This window comes from Giraffa tippelskirchi, chromosome 12 (genome assembly GCF_054371585.1).
Source record: "Giraffa tippelskirchi isolate mGirTip1 chromosome 12, T2T-mGirTip1v1.2.pri, whole genome shotgun sequence".
Taxonomy (NCBI): Eukaryota; Metazoa; Chordata; class Mammalia; order Artiodactyla; family Giraffidae; genus Giraffa; species Giraffa tippelskirchi.
The window spans coordinates 94,427,903-94,447,545 of record NC_137286.1 but is presented as its reverse complement, the minus strand read 5'-3'; the positions used below and the strand labels follow the sequence as shown (position 1 = coordinate 94,447,545).

The window sequence follows — 19,643 nt, the reverse complement described above, 5'->3', positions numbered from 1 at the left end:
TGGGCCAGGCTCCTCTGTCCATGGGATTTTCCAGGCAAGAATACTGGAGTGGGTTGCCATTTCCTTCTCCAGGGGATCTGCCTGACCCAGGGATTGAACCTGGATCTTCCGCATTACACTCTTTTACCATCTGAGCCACCAGGGAATCCCTGCTGATTATCTGAGCAGGCATTGATATTTTATACATTTATCTTAACAAGAAACATGTCAGGATGAACATTTCAAGCCCTTTTAAGTGTTGGCCCAGAAAAAGATAATTTTGCGCCGACAATTCGCTTCTGACTCATTTGAACGACTTCAAGATCATGCATGACCAGTCGTGTGAAGAACCACCTCCCCTCTCTCCAGACCATACACATACCCGGCCTGCGCAACCAGAGCTGAGTTGAAATTGGAACTAAAGGCAGAGGCGAAGCCCGGGAGGACGGGCGCTGGCGACGGGGCGGTGGCGGCACTGGTGGCAGGCGGCTGCAGCCCCGGGAAGGCGGGCAGCGCTGGGGCCCCGGGGGCGCTGGAGACGGAGAAGCCGGGGTAGGAGGGCGCCGAGGCCGGCAGTGGGCCCTGCGCCACAGAGAAAAGAGAGGGCACGGCGGCCGGCAGGCTGAGGGGGAAGGCGGCGGCCGCTGAGGCAGGCGCCGGGGCCGAGAGTCCGGGAAGCGTCGGCGCCGTGGAGCCGGAGCTGGGGTGCGGAGGCGCCGCCGAGGTGGAGGCGGGGGCGGCAGGCGCGGAGGCCGGGGGGTTGAGGTTTGGGGTGGCGGCCAGGGGGAAGCTGCTGGTCAGGGACGTGAACGGAGGCAGGGCGGTAAAGACTGGCGTGATGGGTGTGGAGGAGCCGTGCGGGGTCAGGGGTAGAGCGGGCAGGGCGCTCGAGCCAGTCAGGGGCGCGCTCAGCCCCGGAAGGCCCGGCAGCGTGGGGTTAAGGCAGGACGGCAGGCTGATGGGCACCGAGGCTGTGGGGTATGCCCGGCCCATCGCCCCGGAAAGGCCCAGGGCGCCCGTGGCGGCGGGGGCCGGGCCCTTGAAGGCCGAGGGCGTGGGGCTGGTGGGCTCCGTTTTGACCACCACAGGCAGGGTGGTGACGGCGGGGGTCGCGGGGCCATGCGGGTGGGCTGCCGAGGAGCCGCAGCCTGCCGCGGCCGGCCCCGAGGAAGCCGAGGAGGGGGCGGCAGGTGTGGGCAGGGCTGGGGGCGTGGAGGCCGCCGCGCTGGCCAAAGGCGAGGGCAGCCCAGGGAACAGTGCCAGGCCCGGCGTGGGCGCCTGCGGCGGCCCGTAGACCTTATTAGGGGCTGAGCCCGGGGAATCGGCGCCCTGGTTGGCCAGGGAGGAGAGCGAGGCCAGCCCGCTGGTCACCGCGGAGGGCAGGGCGGAGGAGCTGATGAGGCTGGTATCGTTGGACGTCAGGAAGCCTTTCAGGGCGGACAGGAAGGAGCTGTTCACACCCAGAGGACAGGCGACACCTGGCGCCGAGCCCCCGGCGATGACGGAGGGGGTCGGGTTGGACATGCCTTGGGACGCTGGCGTCAGGGTCAAAGGGAGCCCTGCGAAAACCGACGACAGCGAAGCGGAGTTGAGGTTGTTGGCGGCGGCAGTGGTAGAGGCGGCGGGGAAGGGGAGGCTGGTGAACGTTTCACTGGAAGCCAGGGTGGCCCGAGGCGCAGCCGTGGCCTGAGGGGCCGGGGCCGGGGGGGCGGGAGGACCTGGCAGGGGAACGAGGCCAGAAAACACGGAAGGAACGGGCGTGGCCGTGGTGCTGTGGACAGAGGTCACTGCGGCGGCCGGCAGGGAAGGCGTCCTGATCACTGTGGGATTCGGCGTCATCGGCTGAGGCGGGTGAACGGCGGAGACCTGCCCCGGGAACACAGGAAGGACGGTATTCAGCAAGTTCATCCCCGGGAGGCTGGCTGTGGCCGACGCTGATGGATGAGTTCCTGCCTTGACCGGGGAAGCAGTAGGAACCGGAGTTGCAGCGGGTGTTGAGGGATTGGAGCCATGCGGGGGAAAGAGTTGACTGGCCAGGGTGGAGAACACTGCGGTGGGAGATGAGGAGAGGCAAGAGGTTATCATCACGCTGAGAGTTCAAGTGTTAACTCAAAAGAAAATGGATAAAAGTTTTTGTAATATTTAACAGATGTCAAAGAAAAATCAATGACAGGTGTGAAAGGTTACTGCAGTGTACACATTGCTGGATTCCATTTTCACCAGGTAGCCTCAGTTAGATCCTGCAGAGTTCTGGACTCTGATCAGCACAGCCTTCCCGTTCACAGTGAGGAAGCCTTGACAAATGAGCAAATAAAACTTTCCTTTCATAGCTCCCCAATTTTAAAAAAATCAAAGAATTTACTTCGTGATTACTGTTGGTGTACTTCTCATTTTCTCAGGCTACTTGTCTATAGTAGTATTACAAGTCATTTCCTCTCTGAAGAGCTCTCAGGACATCATCCCCTCTAGAGGCACACAAGGTCATCGAGAATACTCAGGCCATCTCTGCAGTATTCTTGGTTGCCACTCGGTGAGTTGATTACCAATCTCTACAGTTTTTCCCCCAAGCACTTTCTCATACTGACTCCTCTACATGTCTTAACCTCTAATTTTACTTGGCTTGTCCTAGGGACTCCTTTAGGGGCAAAAGCCATATCTAGTTCATCTTTAGTTTTCACACCTAGCTCAGCGCCTGGCATTTATGTGTTTAGTAACTGTTTGCTGCACTGGCTACCTCACGATTACCTCAGCTACAGTTCTCAAACCCACTCAAGGACTTATTCTCAAAACTTCCAGAGTTTGCTACATTACTTTTTTTCTGATAAACTCTACAAATAATATAAACATTTTGGGAATGCCTGGGATTCCCTCCTGAATCAATTAATGAAAACGTTAACTTCTGATCTTGTTGGTGCCAAATGGAATGCAAGACTTAGGTAGGTCATGTCAAAATGACAACTACCGTCCATGCTATATTCACACTGAAGACTGTTTCAGTTGTAAACAGAGAATGTTCCCTTTGCAGTGATAATCAACTGAAAGACCTTTTCATGGACTAAGACTTAAATTTTTAAACCTATGGTTAATAAAGACTCTGGACATAAGGAAGCTGACATGGTCCATACAGTGATGCTTTGTGTTAATCACAGATGGAGAAGGGACCATAGGAAAAGAATAGAGGAAACCCACATCCACATAATACATTTGTACTAAGTAATGGCCAAAGGGTGCTACATTAGGCTGAACAAATTTTATAGCTGTTTTAGATAATCAATATGGGAGGAGAACTGACAAATAGTAAAACACAAATATATAAACATCAAACTCAAAAGATCTGTAGTTCATACCATATTCATATCATGAGCAGTAATTTAGTTTCAAGAAAATCACTATCATTTTAAATTGAGAGTACATATGAAAATAGATTTGTAGCTTTGTATTCCATTTGTTTTATAAGAACTAGAAGCACAAGGAATATATGCCTAGTTTTGTGTTTGTGAATAATGTACCAAGGAATGATTTAGGTTAACATTGGTTGGGAAACATCTGGTGGGGAAAACATTTAAGAATTCCCTGTCTTATTTAACTTCATGCTAAGGACCATGTAGTTAATGACAGATGGCAAGGGAAAGCCAAGCTGTCCCATAGTGTTCTTTATAGCAACCTCTGTTGGAGATCTTTACGTATAATAACACAAAAGCCATGCACTATTAATCACAGTGCCTGCAGTTAAAATGGAACAAAACAAAAATGAACACCTCCACCCCCCAAAACCATATCATGGTAAATACTACTTTCTTTTCTGTCATCTAATTTGGTTGTTAACCACAAAACACGATGTGTTAGATCCTGTGCTAAGTACTTTACACCTGTCATTTCATTTGTCCTCATATAACCCTGAGAGAGGCACTAACACCCCCATTTTATAGATGGGCAATCTCAGGCTTAGTGTGATTAAGTAAATAATTTGTTAAAAGATCATGCAGCTATTGAGTGGTGTTCAAAGGACATAAAGTTTCAGTTATGCAAGATGAGTGAGTTCTAGAAATCAGCTGTACAACACCATGCCTCCAGTTAACAATACTATACTGTGTACTTAAAAATTGGTTACAAGGGTAGATCTCAATAAGAGATCTTACCACAGTGATAACAATAATGATGATGATAAAAAGGTCATGCAGCTATGAAGTGATGGAACCAAGACTTCAGCAAGGTCTGTCATACCTGTGTCCTTAAGCACGTATAGTTGTTTGTATTTTGTTTCTTAATATGGTTCAAAAAGGAAAAACAATCTTAAGCATGCTAACATAACACAGCAACGGAAAGCAAAGTGTGCTCTTCCTAACAAAGGTGCTGACACTTAATCTGTTTATTCTCGTCAAAAACAGATCTATTAACAAAGCTGAGCATAAAGGCTGAAGTTTCCTTAATCTCCCTTTCCTAGAAGCTAAAGCAGCTGCTCAAGGTTACAAAGCTGGGTGGTGCCAGACCAGGATCAAAAACTGTTATGTCCTGGCATCTCACTTAGAGTCCTTTCTTCCCTGCTGTGCTACTGCCTTCGAATTTACCAGCTAAAAAGCACTGTTTCCACACATTATCAGGGGATGGAATTCTCCCAACACTCCTCCCCGTGCACTGAGATGATCAGATTCATGGGCCACTCTGCTATGTAAGAACTAGTCCCAGGTTTGGTCTCACAGCAGAGAGCATCTCTTTCCTGACCACACATCCTCCACTACGGGCAGGGAAAACGTCACAGAGTTGCTGCCACGCGGAGGCCTCGCTGATTCTACTTCCTGCTCTGCTGCCCCTTCTTCAATTCCTTCTTCTTTCCTTACGTTAAATTACACCACTCCGAAGACTTACTGAAGTGATCAAGTCTAAAAGATCTATCTGACACAGCATTTGTCAAAGAAGGGTTTGTATCAGAAAGAAATGCTGTTTATATATAAAAGAAAGTGAGGCTTCGAATAGCACATAATGTAAAGTGAATGCAGATACAATGCCACATACCACTGAGACTGCTTCCAAGTTTTACAGACAGCACACAGAGACATATGGTTATTTTTAAATCCAGTTAATATGGATTTAAAAGCTTTCTTAGATGATTCTATAAGATAGACTTTTTTTTTTTTAATAAATTTATTTATTTTAGTTGGGGGCCAATTACTCCACAATATTGTAATAGTTTTTGCCATACATTGACAAGAATCAGCCATGGGTTTACATGTGTTCCCCTTCCTGGACCCCCCACCCACCTCCCTCCCCATCCCATCTCTCTGGGTCATCCCATTGCCCCGGCCCTGAGCTAAGATAGACATTTTATAGATTATATTTTATACACTGCATGCTGTGTGTGTAAAATGTGCCACCATTAAAATTTTATTTTTATATCAAATGTATCACTCTTAAGTCACTTTTAGCAAGCATCAATTAATTAAATTTTTTAACCAGGAATTTTCCCTAAAGCATAAAGATTTCAAATACACTCAAACTCAAATTGATCTCGGTGAAAAACAGAGCAGGCAGCCAGGACAGACATCAAATTTGGTGCTTACCTTGATTCTGTGTAGGTTTTGACTGACTGGAGAGGTCTTCATTCTCTATGAGAAAATAAATAAATAAAAGTTGATTTCCAGCTTTAATCAAATTATTCACCATCATAATAATCAGAGACTGGGGTAAAAGAAAAAAAAATCCAGAATATGTATGTCTACTGTGTTAGGAAAAACAACATATGTCTATAGAAAAAAAAAAGGAAATAGACAAAAATCATAGTAGTAACTATACGAAGATGGCAAGGATTATGAGCAATTGCCCCACCACTTCTCCTTATCGGGCTTTAAGCAAACACTGTTATTTTATAGATTCATTTCAGAAGGCTTTTAGGAAAGATGGTGGAAGGCCTGGTGTGCCTTCTAGGAGAGAGTGCAGTAGGAGCCCAGACAGGAGCCACTGTCACCGGCTAAGCTGACAAGCACTGCTGGGCACCACTGTCTACAACACAGGGGAGCCCTGGAAGTGGGAGGTGGATGCTGAGGGCAGAATCCACTGCCACCTGAGGGGCCAATGTCACAAGATGGGTGCATCACCAAGCAAACTGAGAGAAAGTGGCTCGGTCCACTCCTGTACTCAGTTCTAGAAAAGGCCCCATGCTAGGAGATGTAAGGGGGAACTGCCCAAGTTGAGGCTGACTTGAAGCCCATGAGACTGACAGCCTAAAGCACACTCCTCTCCAGCCCCATGGGAAAGGACCCATCTTACCAAGCCATTAGTCAGAGATACAGTGGCAAACAAATGACCTCTCACGGCTTGACAATAACTGCCCAAGAAAGCACCAATGTGACAGGCATAAAGTGCAAAAAGGGAACCCACATGCCCTGACATAGTGAGTAAAAAAGATCTAGCTTGTTTAAGGGACTTGAGTACAAATAAACTTAGAGAGTGTCTATCCAGAGATTTAATGAAAGAAAAAGAACTTTAAAATCCTGTAATGCAAATGAAGAACATATATACACATAATATTGTAAGAAAATGAGCAGAGAAGCTGAAGACTTTAGATATAAAAATCTACTCCAAGTTAATAAATGCAAAGAATGGTGATGATTAGAAATAACACTACTGAAAGCTAAATTACTTAATTGAAAATAAATGTTCCATTTAAAATGGCAAAAAAAATGTTTAAAAGGTATCAAATGAATAGCTAAGAGACTTAGAACAAATATACTGAAAAATAAGAGTACTAGAAGGACAAAAAAAGATGAAATATCTGAACTCCAAGACTAAAGACATTTGTGAACTCTAAAGATAAGGAATGTCTTCTTTGTAAGTTTATAGAGAGAGACTAAGGCTCTAATAAAAGAAAATTAGTGCGAATTGGGTTTTTAATCTATAATCCTACACATGTACCCTTTTTGAAAAAGCTGACTAGAGAAATTTTCTACTAGAAGAAAATTAGAATGAGTATATGAGGACAGGGCATCAAAGAGAAGTCACAAAGTTAAGGAGCCATGAGTTCAGAGGCACAGAAAGAAAAATGTATAGAATTCCATCAAGAGACACAAATTGATGATCAAGGAGAGGGAGTATGGAAGTCAATGGTGGGATGCAGGACAGCTGTTTTTATTTTCTGTCCACTGACAACCACTAAAAATATGAAGATGATCACTAGTGATATTTAAAGATAGAAATTCTAAGTTTGAGTAGGAGCAAGGAAAGAAAAGTTGTTAAAAATTTTTAAAGCAATTTGAATGAATCCAAGTTAAAAAAAATAAGGAAAATGAAAAACCGGGATAAAAAAATAATAATGAGCATAAAAATAAAATGGAAGGACTAAGAACAAATATGTAATTTTTATGATTATCTGAAACCTCTATTAAGTCTCTTCCCCACTGGTTTACAAAAATCAAATTTTAGCTATATATAATTTACAAAACAATTAACTTAACAAATAAACAAAACCCTAAAAAAATATTGAAAATAAAGATACAGGCAAAAGACGTCTTAAAAATGAAAACAAAAAAGAAGTGTGGACTCAATAAGGGTCAATACCCAATAAGGCCAGGGGTTGGCTGGGGAGTGGGGGGGCAGGCGGCTTATACTCAGTAAAGTATAAGTAAGCTGACATTTTATACCCAGAAAAAGAGACTTTCAAAGAAAAAAGAAAACTAAAATAGGAAATCAGTAACAAGTACCCACAAATGAAATATCCATTTATAATTGTAACTAAAAAATTCCTCTAAAATTCCTAGACACAAACCTAAGGCAAAAAACCTACATGAAGAAAACTACAAAATCTTCTTGAAAGAAGCATAAATTAACACAATGTTGTAAATCAGCTATAACTCAATTAAACCTCCCCCACCCCCAAAAAATACTTCTTGCAAGCAATAACATAAGGCCTGGAAAAACACTACCACTTGCCATGATTTAAAGACACATGGGAATACCAGACCACCTGACTTGCCTCTTGAGAAACCCGTACGCAGGTGAGGAAGCAACAGTTAGAACTGGACATGGAACAACAGACTGGTTCCAAATAGGAAAAGGAGTATGTCAAGGCTGTATATTGTCACCCTGCTTATTTAACTTATATGCAGAGTACATCATGAGAAACACTGGGCTGAAAGAAGCACAAGCTGGAATCAAGATTGCCGGGAGAAATATCAATAACCTCAGATGTGCAGATGACACCACCCTTATGGCAGAAAGTGAAGAACTAAAGAGCCTCTTGATGAAAGTGAAAGAGGAGAGTGAAAAAGTTGGCTTAAAGCTCAACATTCAGAAAACTAAGATCATGGCATCTGGTCCCATCACTTCATGGGAAATAGATGGGGAACGGTGGAAACAGTGTCAAGACTATTTTTTGGGGCTCCAAAATCACTGCAGATGGTGACTGCAGCCATGAAATTAAAAGATGCTTACTCTTTGGAAGGAAAGTTATGACCAACCTAGATAGCATATTAAAAAGCAGAGACATTACTTTGTCAACAAAGGTTTGTCTAGTCAAAACTATGGTTTTTCCCGTGGTCATGTATGGATGTGAGAGTTGGACTATAAAGAAAGCTGAGAGCCGAAGAATTGATGCTTTTGAACTGTGGTGTTGGAGAAGACTCTTGAGAGTCCCTTGGACTGCAAGGAGATTCAACCAGTCCATCCTAAAGGAGATAAGTCCTGAATATTCATTCGAAGAACTGATGCTGAAGCTGAAACTCCAATACTTTGGCCACCTGATACGAAGAGCTGACTCATTTGAAAAGACCCTGATGCTGAAAGGTTGAGGGCAGGAGGAGAAGGGGACGACAGAGGATGAGATGGTTGGATGGCATCACCAACTCAATGGATGTGAGTTTGGGTAGGCTCCAGGAGTTGGTGATGGACAGGGAGGACTGGCGTGCTGCAGTTCATGGGGTCACAAAGAGTCGGACACAACTGAGTGACTGAACTGAACTGATACATAATTAAATGGTAAAATTTAATGTCATAAAAAATGTCAAGTCTCTCCAAGTTACTATATAACTATAAATACAAAAATTCAACTCTTTTCTAATTGCATAAGGTGATCTTAAAGTTCACATGGAAGAATCAATTTCCAAAAGTGGATAAGAAAGATACGAAAATACAGTGAGAGAAAGCTAGCCTTATCAGATGTCAGAATATACTGTAAATCTGTTAATTAAATCAATATGGTATCATCACAACATAAAGTAACTAGATTGGAACAGAATAAGGAGCCCAGAATTAGAGCCATGTGTATAAATGAAAACTTAAGATAAACGTATTATTTCAAAGCAGCAGGGAAAACAGATTAGTTAATACAGAGTGCTGGCATGGATGGACTGACTACTGTCTGTAAAAAAAATTAAGATAACCCTCTACTTCACCCAACATGAAAATAAATTCCAGATGGAGTAGGAATCTTAAAAGACCCAGACTACCTGGCCTAACTACTTACGGTTAAGAATACCTGAACTAAGGCAAAATGGTTCCAGCTTTTCTTTCACAACCTCTGTCTGCCTATGCAAAAATGTAAAACCCTAAGGTTAAAACATACTGTGTATAAGGGCAAGAAATAAAATGACAGATTTGAGAAAAAAGATTTTGCAACTTTAATCAGTCAGAGTACTTGTGGCAGACATCAGTCATTCTGACTAGAAAAATAAGAATTTATTAAACACTAGTAAGTAACTCTGAGTCTTGGCGAAGGGCAAAAGTAAATTAAGGCAGAACTTAATTTCAGTTCTAGCCCTATCCTACACATATACAGAAATAAATGGCAAGTGAATGAAAAGCTATACACTTAAAAACAATCATTACAACAGTAATTAGAGAATACAGATGTTGCTGCACTACTGAGTTGGGGAAGGGTTTCCTAAACAAGATAAAATTCAGGAGAATCAAACAATAGCTGAATGAAATAAACTTTTGTAAAAGACACACAAAAGAAGATATCAACTGAATCAGTGTATCAGATTGGCAAAAGTAAAACAAAAAACCTGTTATCATTCCACTTTGAAAGGGTGTGAAGAAACGGTATGCTCATATACCCTCACTGGCTGGTATAAACAGGTCCGGTCTTTTGGGGGAACAATTTGACAAGATAGAAAAAAAACATTTACACTTCATATCCTGAGTTCCCAATGGGACCAAAGGAAAGGCTGACCTGGGAAGCGTGTGGGCAGGTTCAGCGCTTCTGAGCACCTTCCAACAAGCCTTTCCTCCCCACGGCAGACAGAAGGTGCCCTAACAGTGACACTCCACTAGGTCTGTGATGCCTTTCCACTGCCTGTCAGTGTCCTACTCAGGAGAAATGGTTCCAGTTTCTACGGCCTGCTTGTGTTCACTCTTACCTCAACATAATAAAGGCCATATGCTACAAACCTACAGCTAACCTCATACTCCATGGTGAAAAGTTGAAACCATTTCCTCTAAGATCAGGAACAAGATGAGGATGTCCACTCTGTCCACTTTTATTCAACACAGTTTTGGAAGTCCTAGCCATGGCAATCAGAGAAGAAAAAGAAGTAAAGGGAATCCCAACTGGAAAAGAAGTTGTTAAACTGTCACTGATTGCAGATGACATGATACTTACTATACACAGAAGACCCTAAATAGATGCTGATCCTAAAGATGCTACCAGAAGACTACCAGAATTCATCAATGAATTTGGTAAAGCTGCAGGCTACAAAATTAATACACAGAAATCTGTTGCATGTGGGCCAAGACCGCTCTAGTGGAGCCTGGATGTCACCCTCAGCTCCATCAGCAGGCTTGGGGGCTGTGCTCCCTGTTAGGACAACACCACACCACACATCCATCCCCTCTGAATGTATGGTGAGAAAGTTATTGACTTTTAACACCCCATAACAACCTGATTTTACCTGCTGCTACTGGATTAGGAGTATATGGAGGTGGCGGGGGCACTCCTGGAGCTATGACGTTGGCTAACGGTACCAGACCTGCATTGTTATAAGCACCTAAAATAAAAATAGAAAAAAAAATGTACAATTTAGCATCATTCCAAGTTCAAGCTGTATTGATACAGCTACCTACTTTATTTCTAAAACTGTGTTATATAGCACAGTTGGGTTTTACATGGAGGTTTGGGTGAAGAGTGAGATCAAATGAGACAAGCAGAGACTTCTATTTCCCAGTGTAGGCTCACTCCAGGCCTAACTCACTGAAGGGCATGGTGGGCGGAACCTGCCAGACTTGGATGATTTGCCTTTTCTATCAAGCACATGCACTTGGCCCTTTCAAGTTAAATGCACTAATGATGTCTTTGAATACCAACTATCAAAAAAGGGATTCAAGAGGATTTACCCATAAGCAAAAGCTTATATAAGTAATTAACAATGAAGAAATCTACAATTAATTTATCAAAAGGAAAATATTCTAAATGAGACTATTAGTATTCTGCACTGTTGTAGACCAACACCCTAGAGTAACCAACTGTGGGCAAAGTAAAGCTCAGGATAGCATATTTCATGAGTGCTCCAGATTTCCAGAGTATATATACCAACCTTTACTTTCAACTTAATAAATAAAGAGCAAAAAGAAAAAAAGTGAACTCTGAAAGAGCTCCTTACTTGGTGCAATAGTTGCGTGTGGTCGGCATGGAGGTATCGGGTAAGGAACAGGTTTATGTGGGTTGTATGTTGAAGGAGGCTAGAATGAGAGGGAAAAGTACAGCGGTTAGCAGAACATCAAGGAAGCTGTCTCCTGGCAAAACAAAATACAACTTGTCTTTCAAAACATTTAGGCCTAAGAGGCCAAAAAGGCCCCAGCATATCAATTGCTGCTGCACTAGCAAATGGCACAAAGGAGGGAAATTTCTTTGCTTTAATAAATGTGGCTCCTATTAAAGTCCAAAGAGAGATCCTGCCATAGACTGCTGCTGCTGCTGCTGTTCAGTCGCTCAGTCATGTGTGACTCGTTGCGACCCCATGGACTACGACCCACCAGGCTTCCCTGTCTTTCACCATTTTCTGGAGTTTGCTCAAACTCTACTCCATTTGGTCTGCTGTAGAGGTGTTAATTTTTTGTTTCAGCTGCAGATCATCTCCAACAAAAGGCCCAACCTCATCCTGAACAGCAAATTCTTCTCTGACCCAGTCTAGGCTAATTCAAGGATTCCTGTCTCCTCCCATGGAACACAAGAAACCGGCCAGGTTTTGCAATCTCAGCTACTCAAGAACTTCCCACATCCTCCTGGAAAGTCATCTTCTTGTTCTTACCCCCTTTTCTCTTTTTGAAAGAAACAAGCACTGTTTCCTTTGGTATTTGGCATTCTGACAACTCTAGAATGCAGACTGGAATTATGAATTCAGTAGCTCAGTCTTTTTACTTTTTGAAATCCACAAATCTTCCATTTTAGAGTTTACAGGACTTAGGTATGAAAGAACATTCAAAGAGCTGGTCTCCAGAGGACCAGAGGTAAGCAAAGCTAGGCCACATGCTGCAATTGTAACTACAGAGATGGAGAGGATGAGAGCACACACAGCCCCTTGAGGGGGCTGGCACCACATCTTGGAGCAGACGGGATGCCCTGGAGTGAGGAACCTGGACTCTCTCCAGCACTCTTAATGGCAGCCCTGGATAATGTGCTAGTTCTGCGCAAAGACTATGATCTGTGACAATTTTACTGGAAACAACAGCCACCCAAGTTCTTGTCAGGTGGGCAGTCAGGACTGCAAGGGGACTGTGTGTTGGCCTCTTGTAGTACAATCCTTCAACTCATGAGGTTGTCTTCTCCTGTTCAGTTTATATTCCAATCACTCCCTTGACAATACGCTCCACCTCCTGGCTCCATTCTCACTTCACTAATACTAACACTAATCCAGCCATCATACCTCAACCTTAGTTAAAGTGAACTCTCCACTCTCCACGTCTCCAAGCGAACTGCTGAATACGGCTGCAGAAAAAAAAAGTAATAGCAGTTCAACTGGTCTACGTTTAAAATACGCCATTAATCCTCAAAGGGACCTGTTAACTAATTGTAGTGTGTTTCCCTAGAGACCCGTTCACTTTCCTAGAGTTTCTATTGCACTTTAGACTGCCCAACAAAAAATGAAATTTATGCTCTGAATCGACAGAAAACCAGATATAAGCATCAAGAGTTGTTCTGTCACTTATTTCCTAAACATACTGGTTTGGATGGTCCGAGAATCCGTGCAGCTATTCCTTTGCCTTCATTGGTACAGTCCTCACCATCTTTCTTCAAAGGGGTCCCCTATTTCAAAAAAAAGAAAAATGAAAGATAATTGAGATTAAAAAAAAAAACAAACCCATACAAACCCTAAAGCAAAAGCAAAACAAATCCAGACCCTTGCTGTGCTACCCTGAAGAAAGGACATAACGTGGCAGGAGTGTAAGGAGGGACCACAGCCCCAGGCCTGCCCTGGCTCAGGACCCTGACGCAGTCCTCGTAACACGTACAGAGGTTCAAGAAAATACACAATACACATGGGGAGACAGAGGAGGAGAAAGTAGGTTCTAATTTTTTCAGTGCACAGTAGGAGCAGCCAGAGACAGCTCCAGTGCTACAGTATCTGATGTTCAGAGTCAAAAACAGTACTTATATTACAGTTGAAAATAAGTAATAAGAAATGGTGTTCTCTATAAGTATTAAGTGTGATCGCTTATACTGACCTCACTCGAGACTGCTCTAATTGACAGATGAAAATAAGCTGACACCCTATTACAATGTGTCCCCCTAACAGTTTGTGCTCCAAGTAGCACACACTAGCTTGGAGCTGGTTTCCAAAGTGGCCCCCAGTGATCCTCAGCTCCTACGTGTCCCTCTGCAGCCCCCTAAATGAGCAGGACTGACCCATGTAACAAACAGGATATTCCAGAACTGAGGTCATCTGACTCCCAAGGCTGAGCCATACGAACAACATGGCCTCCGCTGGCCATCTCCGGGACTATCTGCTCTGGTGGAAGTCAGTTGCCGTGTCAAGAGGTATTCAAGCAGCACTACGGAAATATCCTTATGCTGAGGAACAAAGACTCCCCGCCTGCCAACCTCAACACTAATTTATGTGACTCACCTTGGAAGTGCAGGCTCACGCTCCGATCAAGCAATCAGATGACTGCAGCCTCATGAGAAACCCTGAGCCAGAACCAAACAAACTAAGCTATTCCTAGATTGCTGGTTCAGAGAAACTGCATGAGACGCTAAACGTCTATTGTTTCAATCCACCAAGTTTTAAGGCTATTTGTCACATTGCAATTAAAAACACACCATTCTTTGAAAAAATTATTTCACAAAGAAATCCGAGGAACACTGGGTGACATAAAAATAAGTGCCTTTTTTGTGGGACTTCTCAGAGCCTTTTTTATGCAATGTGATTCTCCAAAAAAGAGACACTGCATGCAGGATTTCCCAAACACACATAAGTATGAAACTGTTTGAAGAATACTGAGAATCTGAGAAATAGTTCTTTATTACATGTAAATCAGTGCTTCTAAAATACTTACCAAAACAAGTCAAAACCAAATCACTCTCTTTTCTGTCTGGCTTGTTGTTCTGTATATTTTATAGAAATATTTTAATATAGCTTATGTATGAGCTTTCATTCAGTGGTGAATCTATGAATTATGTTGCTGACATAGTAAAATTCCTTTACTTCGTAGAAACATCGTCAACTGGCATTTTCTTTAGATACCATAACTGTGCTCAATTCTATACAAAGAAGTTGCACATGTAGCCACACAAGTATGCTTACTGGGAAAATTCCATTGATGCGACTAGGTTTTCCTTTGGGATATGGATTTCCTGGGATTGTTCCACAAGAAGATATCATCGCATGAGGAGCTTTGCAGCCCCCTTTGAAAGCCTGTAACATAACAAAGAAGAGGATTGTTAAAAAAAAAAAAAAATCAAATAAACTCACAAAATTTAGTATTCTGGATATTGGGAAGTCCTGCTAAATAGGATGGATTAAGGAAGAACATCCCATTCAATCTGTTCATACATCAGTCAGCACTTCCACTGGTGAACATGACTAAAATTTGTAAGTAAAATCACTTCACTTAAATGGAATTATTTAAATGGTAACGGAATGTTTTTTAACGTCGCAGCTAGCAGACTCCTACCCAAAGATTTCTTCACGATGGATTCTGTAAATTGTGTGCGAGGACTAAATACGACTGGGCTGCAGCTCCTAGGGGAACAGTCCATGCCTCCTCAAGCAGGTTTCTAACCACTAATCCAGTTTCCACCTGTCAAAATCCTAAGAAATAACTACCTTCAATGACGAATCAAGTTTTCTAGACTTGGACAAGTACGACTTCTCCCACTATTAGAGATTTTTAATGAACTGGAATTTAGCCTTATAATTATTCATCTCTTATGAGTTTGATGAAAATAAGCCTGATGTCAAGTCAAGTTCCTGGTGGTGGTTTAGTTGCTAAGTGGTGTCTGACTATTGTGACCACATGGATGGTAGCCCTCCAAGCTCCTCTGTCCATGGGATTTTCCAGGCAGGAATACTGGAGTGGGTTGCCATTTCCTTCTCCAGGGGATCTTCCCGACCCAGGGATCGAACCCAGGTCTCCTGCATTGCAGGCAGATTCTTTACCGTCTGAGTCAGTTCCTAAACACATAAAGACAACAGCCTGAAGACATGGCAGAGCTACCAAGGGACTGAGAATAAACACCCCGTGAGGCTCATACTGAGGCGCCCCTGGCTTCTCCCTCTCAAGCCATCTCTTCATACCCCAGTGTTCCCCTCTCACCCCTAAAAGCTCTAGTTCCCCGCCATAGACTGCAGGGCTGTCATTATTAACCCATCACAGAATAGCAGTCAGGTTATTCATCAAAGGTTAGCATGGTAATAAGATCGGTACTGTTTTCTTCATCAGCATTCAGGAAAACCATGTGCCATTTGTATAGTAATCTTGAGGAAATTACCTGTTCAAGCACCCTCTTACACCGTTTCTTCTCAGACATATTTATCTTGAACAACTCTTCAATGGGATGAGAGTTCTTTGCATCAACAATGTTTCTATCAAGGAAATACAATTTAGCTTTTCATTTAAGAACCTGGACACACACACATTTAATACACAGATATATGTGAGTAAGCTTTTTTCCATGATGTAACAAGAAGAGTATGATTATTCAGTTTTGATTGATGAGTGTAAATAACATGTTTATATAAATATGGTAAATATAGTAACTGAATGATGTTTATCTGGCTACTTGAAAGTAACAAAGTAATATTTAAAAAAAAAAAAAATCACTATTTTGAGATTCTTGAAAATCTACCCTGTCAGTCAGGAGAGCTATTGGCAATAAAACAAACCCCTGTGCTAAATGCATAAAAGTCAAGGTTGATCTAAAAATGAAGTTTTATCCCATGTTTTATTTTAAATTTGTGTTTTTGTGGTCATTTATAAATATATTAGGGACTTAAAAACTGCATGTGCTATAAATAAATAGCAATTTATAGACTTTCATAAATACATTATAGGAGAGTAGGTTCCTTTTCTCTAACATTCATTTCTCAAATTTACTTCACAATCATTTCTCAAATGCTATGCTGGGTGTTTTAAATCTTAACAGTATTTAAAATCCCTACATCCCTACCATGTAGATAAGATCCTTATTTTCACAATTGAGGAAAATAAGATCGAGAGAGAATAAGTGTATGTTAAGCAAAAAAAATATATACTGTCAGAATGTGGAAAACCCATCTAACCATAAGTCCTCTGGATTTATCAACAAGCCTTTCAAGTTATTCTGAGTGGGAAGACAAAGCAAGTCACCGATATGCAGACAAATCAAAATAATTAAACTCATAAGCCCCACTAATTTTACAAGTTTATAACCATGTGTAATGAGCACACTAGCTACTTAGATATAGGAACTCAGCTCTATGCTTTCATACATTTTATTAGTTCCGTTTACCAATATAATTCTGACACATTAACATACACTAATGAGTTAAAAGATGTTTGAAAAGTTTTCCACTCTGAGTAAAAAGAAAAAGAAATACTTACGAAGCTAACAGTTCAAGAGCTACTAGTTTGTCTTTACTGAAGGTGAAACAGTTGAGTATATTGACCACTTCTTCTGGGTGAACAGCCACCATTTTCTATTAATTAATAAAAAAAAATAATTTCACATTTAACATGAGAAATTTTCACGCCAGAAACTGCCTTTGGGGGGGGGGGTAGTATAATTAAATGTTCTTAATATAAATATTTGAGATGAAAGCTGCTTAATCAAAAGTAAGCCCTAACAACTACATGGATTAAAACTAGGCTTTTTCAATGTAACTACTTTCATTGAAGAACTAAGTTCTCCTATATGCTCTTTCTTATCCACATCTCTCTCAATATGTTCATCTATAGAAAAAAAACTACATATTCTACTTTCCTCAGAAAGGCTATATAAAAAGAAGCTATTTACAAATAAGGGAGACACATTGCTCGAAAAGTTAGAAAAAAATCTAATTCCTCAGTTGGAGTGCTAGGTTATGTTACAATCAGCACTTCTAGTGAAGTCCATGGTGCTGAATAGTGTTATTAAAAAAAAGTACTCCAATCACATGATTAGGGGAAAGATGGGTTAAATATTAACAGGTTCTTTTACTGCAGAACTTCTAAGAAAGTTAATATGCATTGTGACACTTGAGGATTATATAGACTGTTACGTAATTTAATATTTGTCTCTATGTTTTTGAAAAGCAGGTCAATTTATATATTTATGTTAGCAGTGGAGGAAATTTAACATCAAAGTCAATATAAGGAGATTAGTTAGAATCAACTGATCAACTGACATTGTTTTTAAACACCATTAACCTGTATCACCAAAAGAATTGGTAAAACTGCATGCCCCCTTACGTGTTTGTAAACGGACATCGACAAGTTTTAACGGAAGGTTACATATCTGCAAAAGATTGATTTCCTTATATGTCAGTTTATTATATATTTCTGAAGACCTTGGATCTATCGCTCTAGCTCATTTACGACAATGTCCAGAATGTAACCTAATCGTCAGTCTTCAGTAGGAACACAGTCAAATCAGGCTTATTTTGTCTCGAAGTGCATGAAGGTGTGCCTGTGCAGCCTTCCCACTTCTGGGTTTTAATTCTAAGGTGGGTGGATAGGCAAGCTGGCTTCAGAGCTTTGTCATGTTCTGATACAATAAGCCAAGGTCCCCAACAGTATTTTTTACAGAAAGCTCTCTGCTTTGCTCTCCTTTTCTTTGGTCCTTACAGAAAGATTGTTCAGCCCCTGCTGATAGGTGAATGAGTGAGACAATCTTCTCTTTTTTTAAATAAAGCAGAAAAAAGCAATTGTTAAAGAGAAGAAGCACTAACAGACCCAGACACTTTCTTAAGCAAATTCGTTGAGGAAGCTAAGGATCTGTATGTGCGTGTGTGCTCAGTTGTGCCGACTCTTTGTGACCCCACAGACTGCAGCCCTCCAGGCCCTTCTGTCCATGGGATTTTCCAGGCAAAAATACTGGGGTAGGTTGCCATGCCTTCCTCTGGGGGATCTTCTGACCCAGGAATCAAACCAGCTTCTCCTGCACTGGCACGTGGATTCTTTACCACTAAGCCATCTGGGAAGCCCTCAAGACTGGCAGATTTCTTTAAAGCTATCAGTGCCTGATACTCCCAGGAAAATCCTCTATACACTCACACCCCATTTGACTTCGGAGCCTCTGAAAATCTAGTCTCTAGCACTGTGCCATCCATATGGTAGCCACTAGACATGTTGTTTGCTTACATTAAAATCTAACAACACCTTAAAAATACCATTCCTCAGACAGATGACACATGTAGCCAGTAGTTACCATATTGGATAGAGCAGATACAAAACATTTGCATTGTCATTGAAAGGTCATTTGGATGGCATTGGTCTAAAAAAATGTAGGCATAGATCAGTCTGACTATTCTTCTAAGACTAAATACAGGAAGGTGAAGACACACAAAAACGGAAGTAAATAAAAATACTTATGAATTTGAATCCTATGTTTTGCTTGCCTATAAATATTTTCTACTCCAATCTGCCAATTAGAACTCTGTACAATTTAATAGTACAGTACATATGATTGAAATTAACAATTTGGGAAGCTTTAATGTTTTTAACGTGGTTATTTTTGAATAAAGTATAATGGAATTTAGTGTCTGCAACTAAACCAAATTGCAACTTGAGATGAATTACAGAAAATGAGGGGATAATTCAAAATACTCAAAATTCTACATTCTAAGGAAAAGTAAATTACTTACGTGCTGTAATGCTTTCATTGCCTTCAACTGAGGCTCAGCCCAGGAGAAATATCTCAGTAAATCTACCACCTGAAAAGCAAAGAACTAATTTAGCTCTACCAACAACGTGTTTGCAAACATTTCTACAAGATTTATTTCCATACTCCGAATCGCTATTCAAAGTGTTCTGCTGGGGCCTAGATGACGAGGCATAAGCGTGACACCAGAGTTTAGACTGTGAGATGGAGTAGCCACGTGCAGCTACTTACATTTAAATCAACTGAAACCAAACCAAAGAGAAAACTCAGTTCCTTACTGGCACAAGCCACACAGTAAGGGAGGGCTCAACAGCCATGTGAAGCTGGTAGCTACCATCATGGTTAGTACAGAGAGAGAGAATTTCCACCATTACAGAAAGTCTTGGACAGCACTGGTCTG

General features: G+C 41.8%; 1 protein-coding gene across 2 annotated transcripts in view; it reads right to left on the bottom strand.

The window, feature by feature from the left end:
- The window catches only part of PROSER1 (proline and serine rich 1), a 28,091-nt gene that overhangs the window by 2,465 nt on the left and 5,983 nt on the right, over positions 1-19,643 (bottom strand). For both annotated transcript variants that reach the window (XM_081547759.1, XM_081547760.1), the window contains 9 exons: positions 19,227-19,295; positions 16,987-17,081; positions 15,896-15,989; positions 14,709-14,819; positions 13,127-13,210; positions 11,568-11,646; positions 10,860-10,955; positions 5,538-5,582; positions 362-2,027 (listed from right to left, as the gene is read on the bottom strand). In XM_081547759.1, coding sequence (XP_081403885.1) covers positions 362-2,027; positions 5,538-5,582; positions 10,860-10,955; positions 11,568-11,646; positions 13,127-13,210; positions 14,709-14,819; positions 15,896-15,989; positions 16,987-17,081; positions 19,227-19,295 — 2,339 coding nt within the window. The remainder of the gene's footprint in view (positions 1-361; positions 2,028-5,537; positions 5,583-10,859; positions 10,956-11,567; positions 11,647-13,126; positions 13,211-14,708; positions 14,820-15,895; positions 15,990-16,986; positions 17,082-19,226; positions 19,296-19,643) is intronic.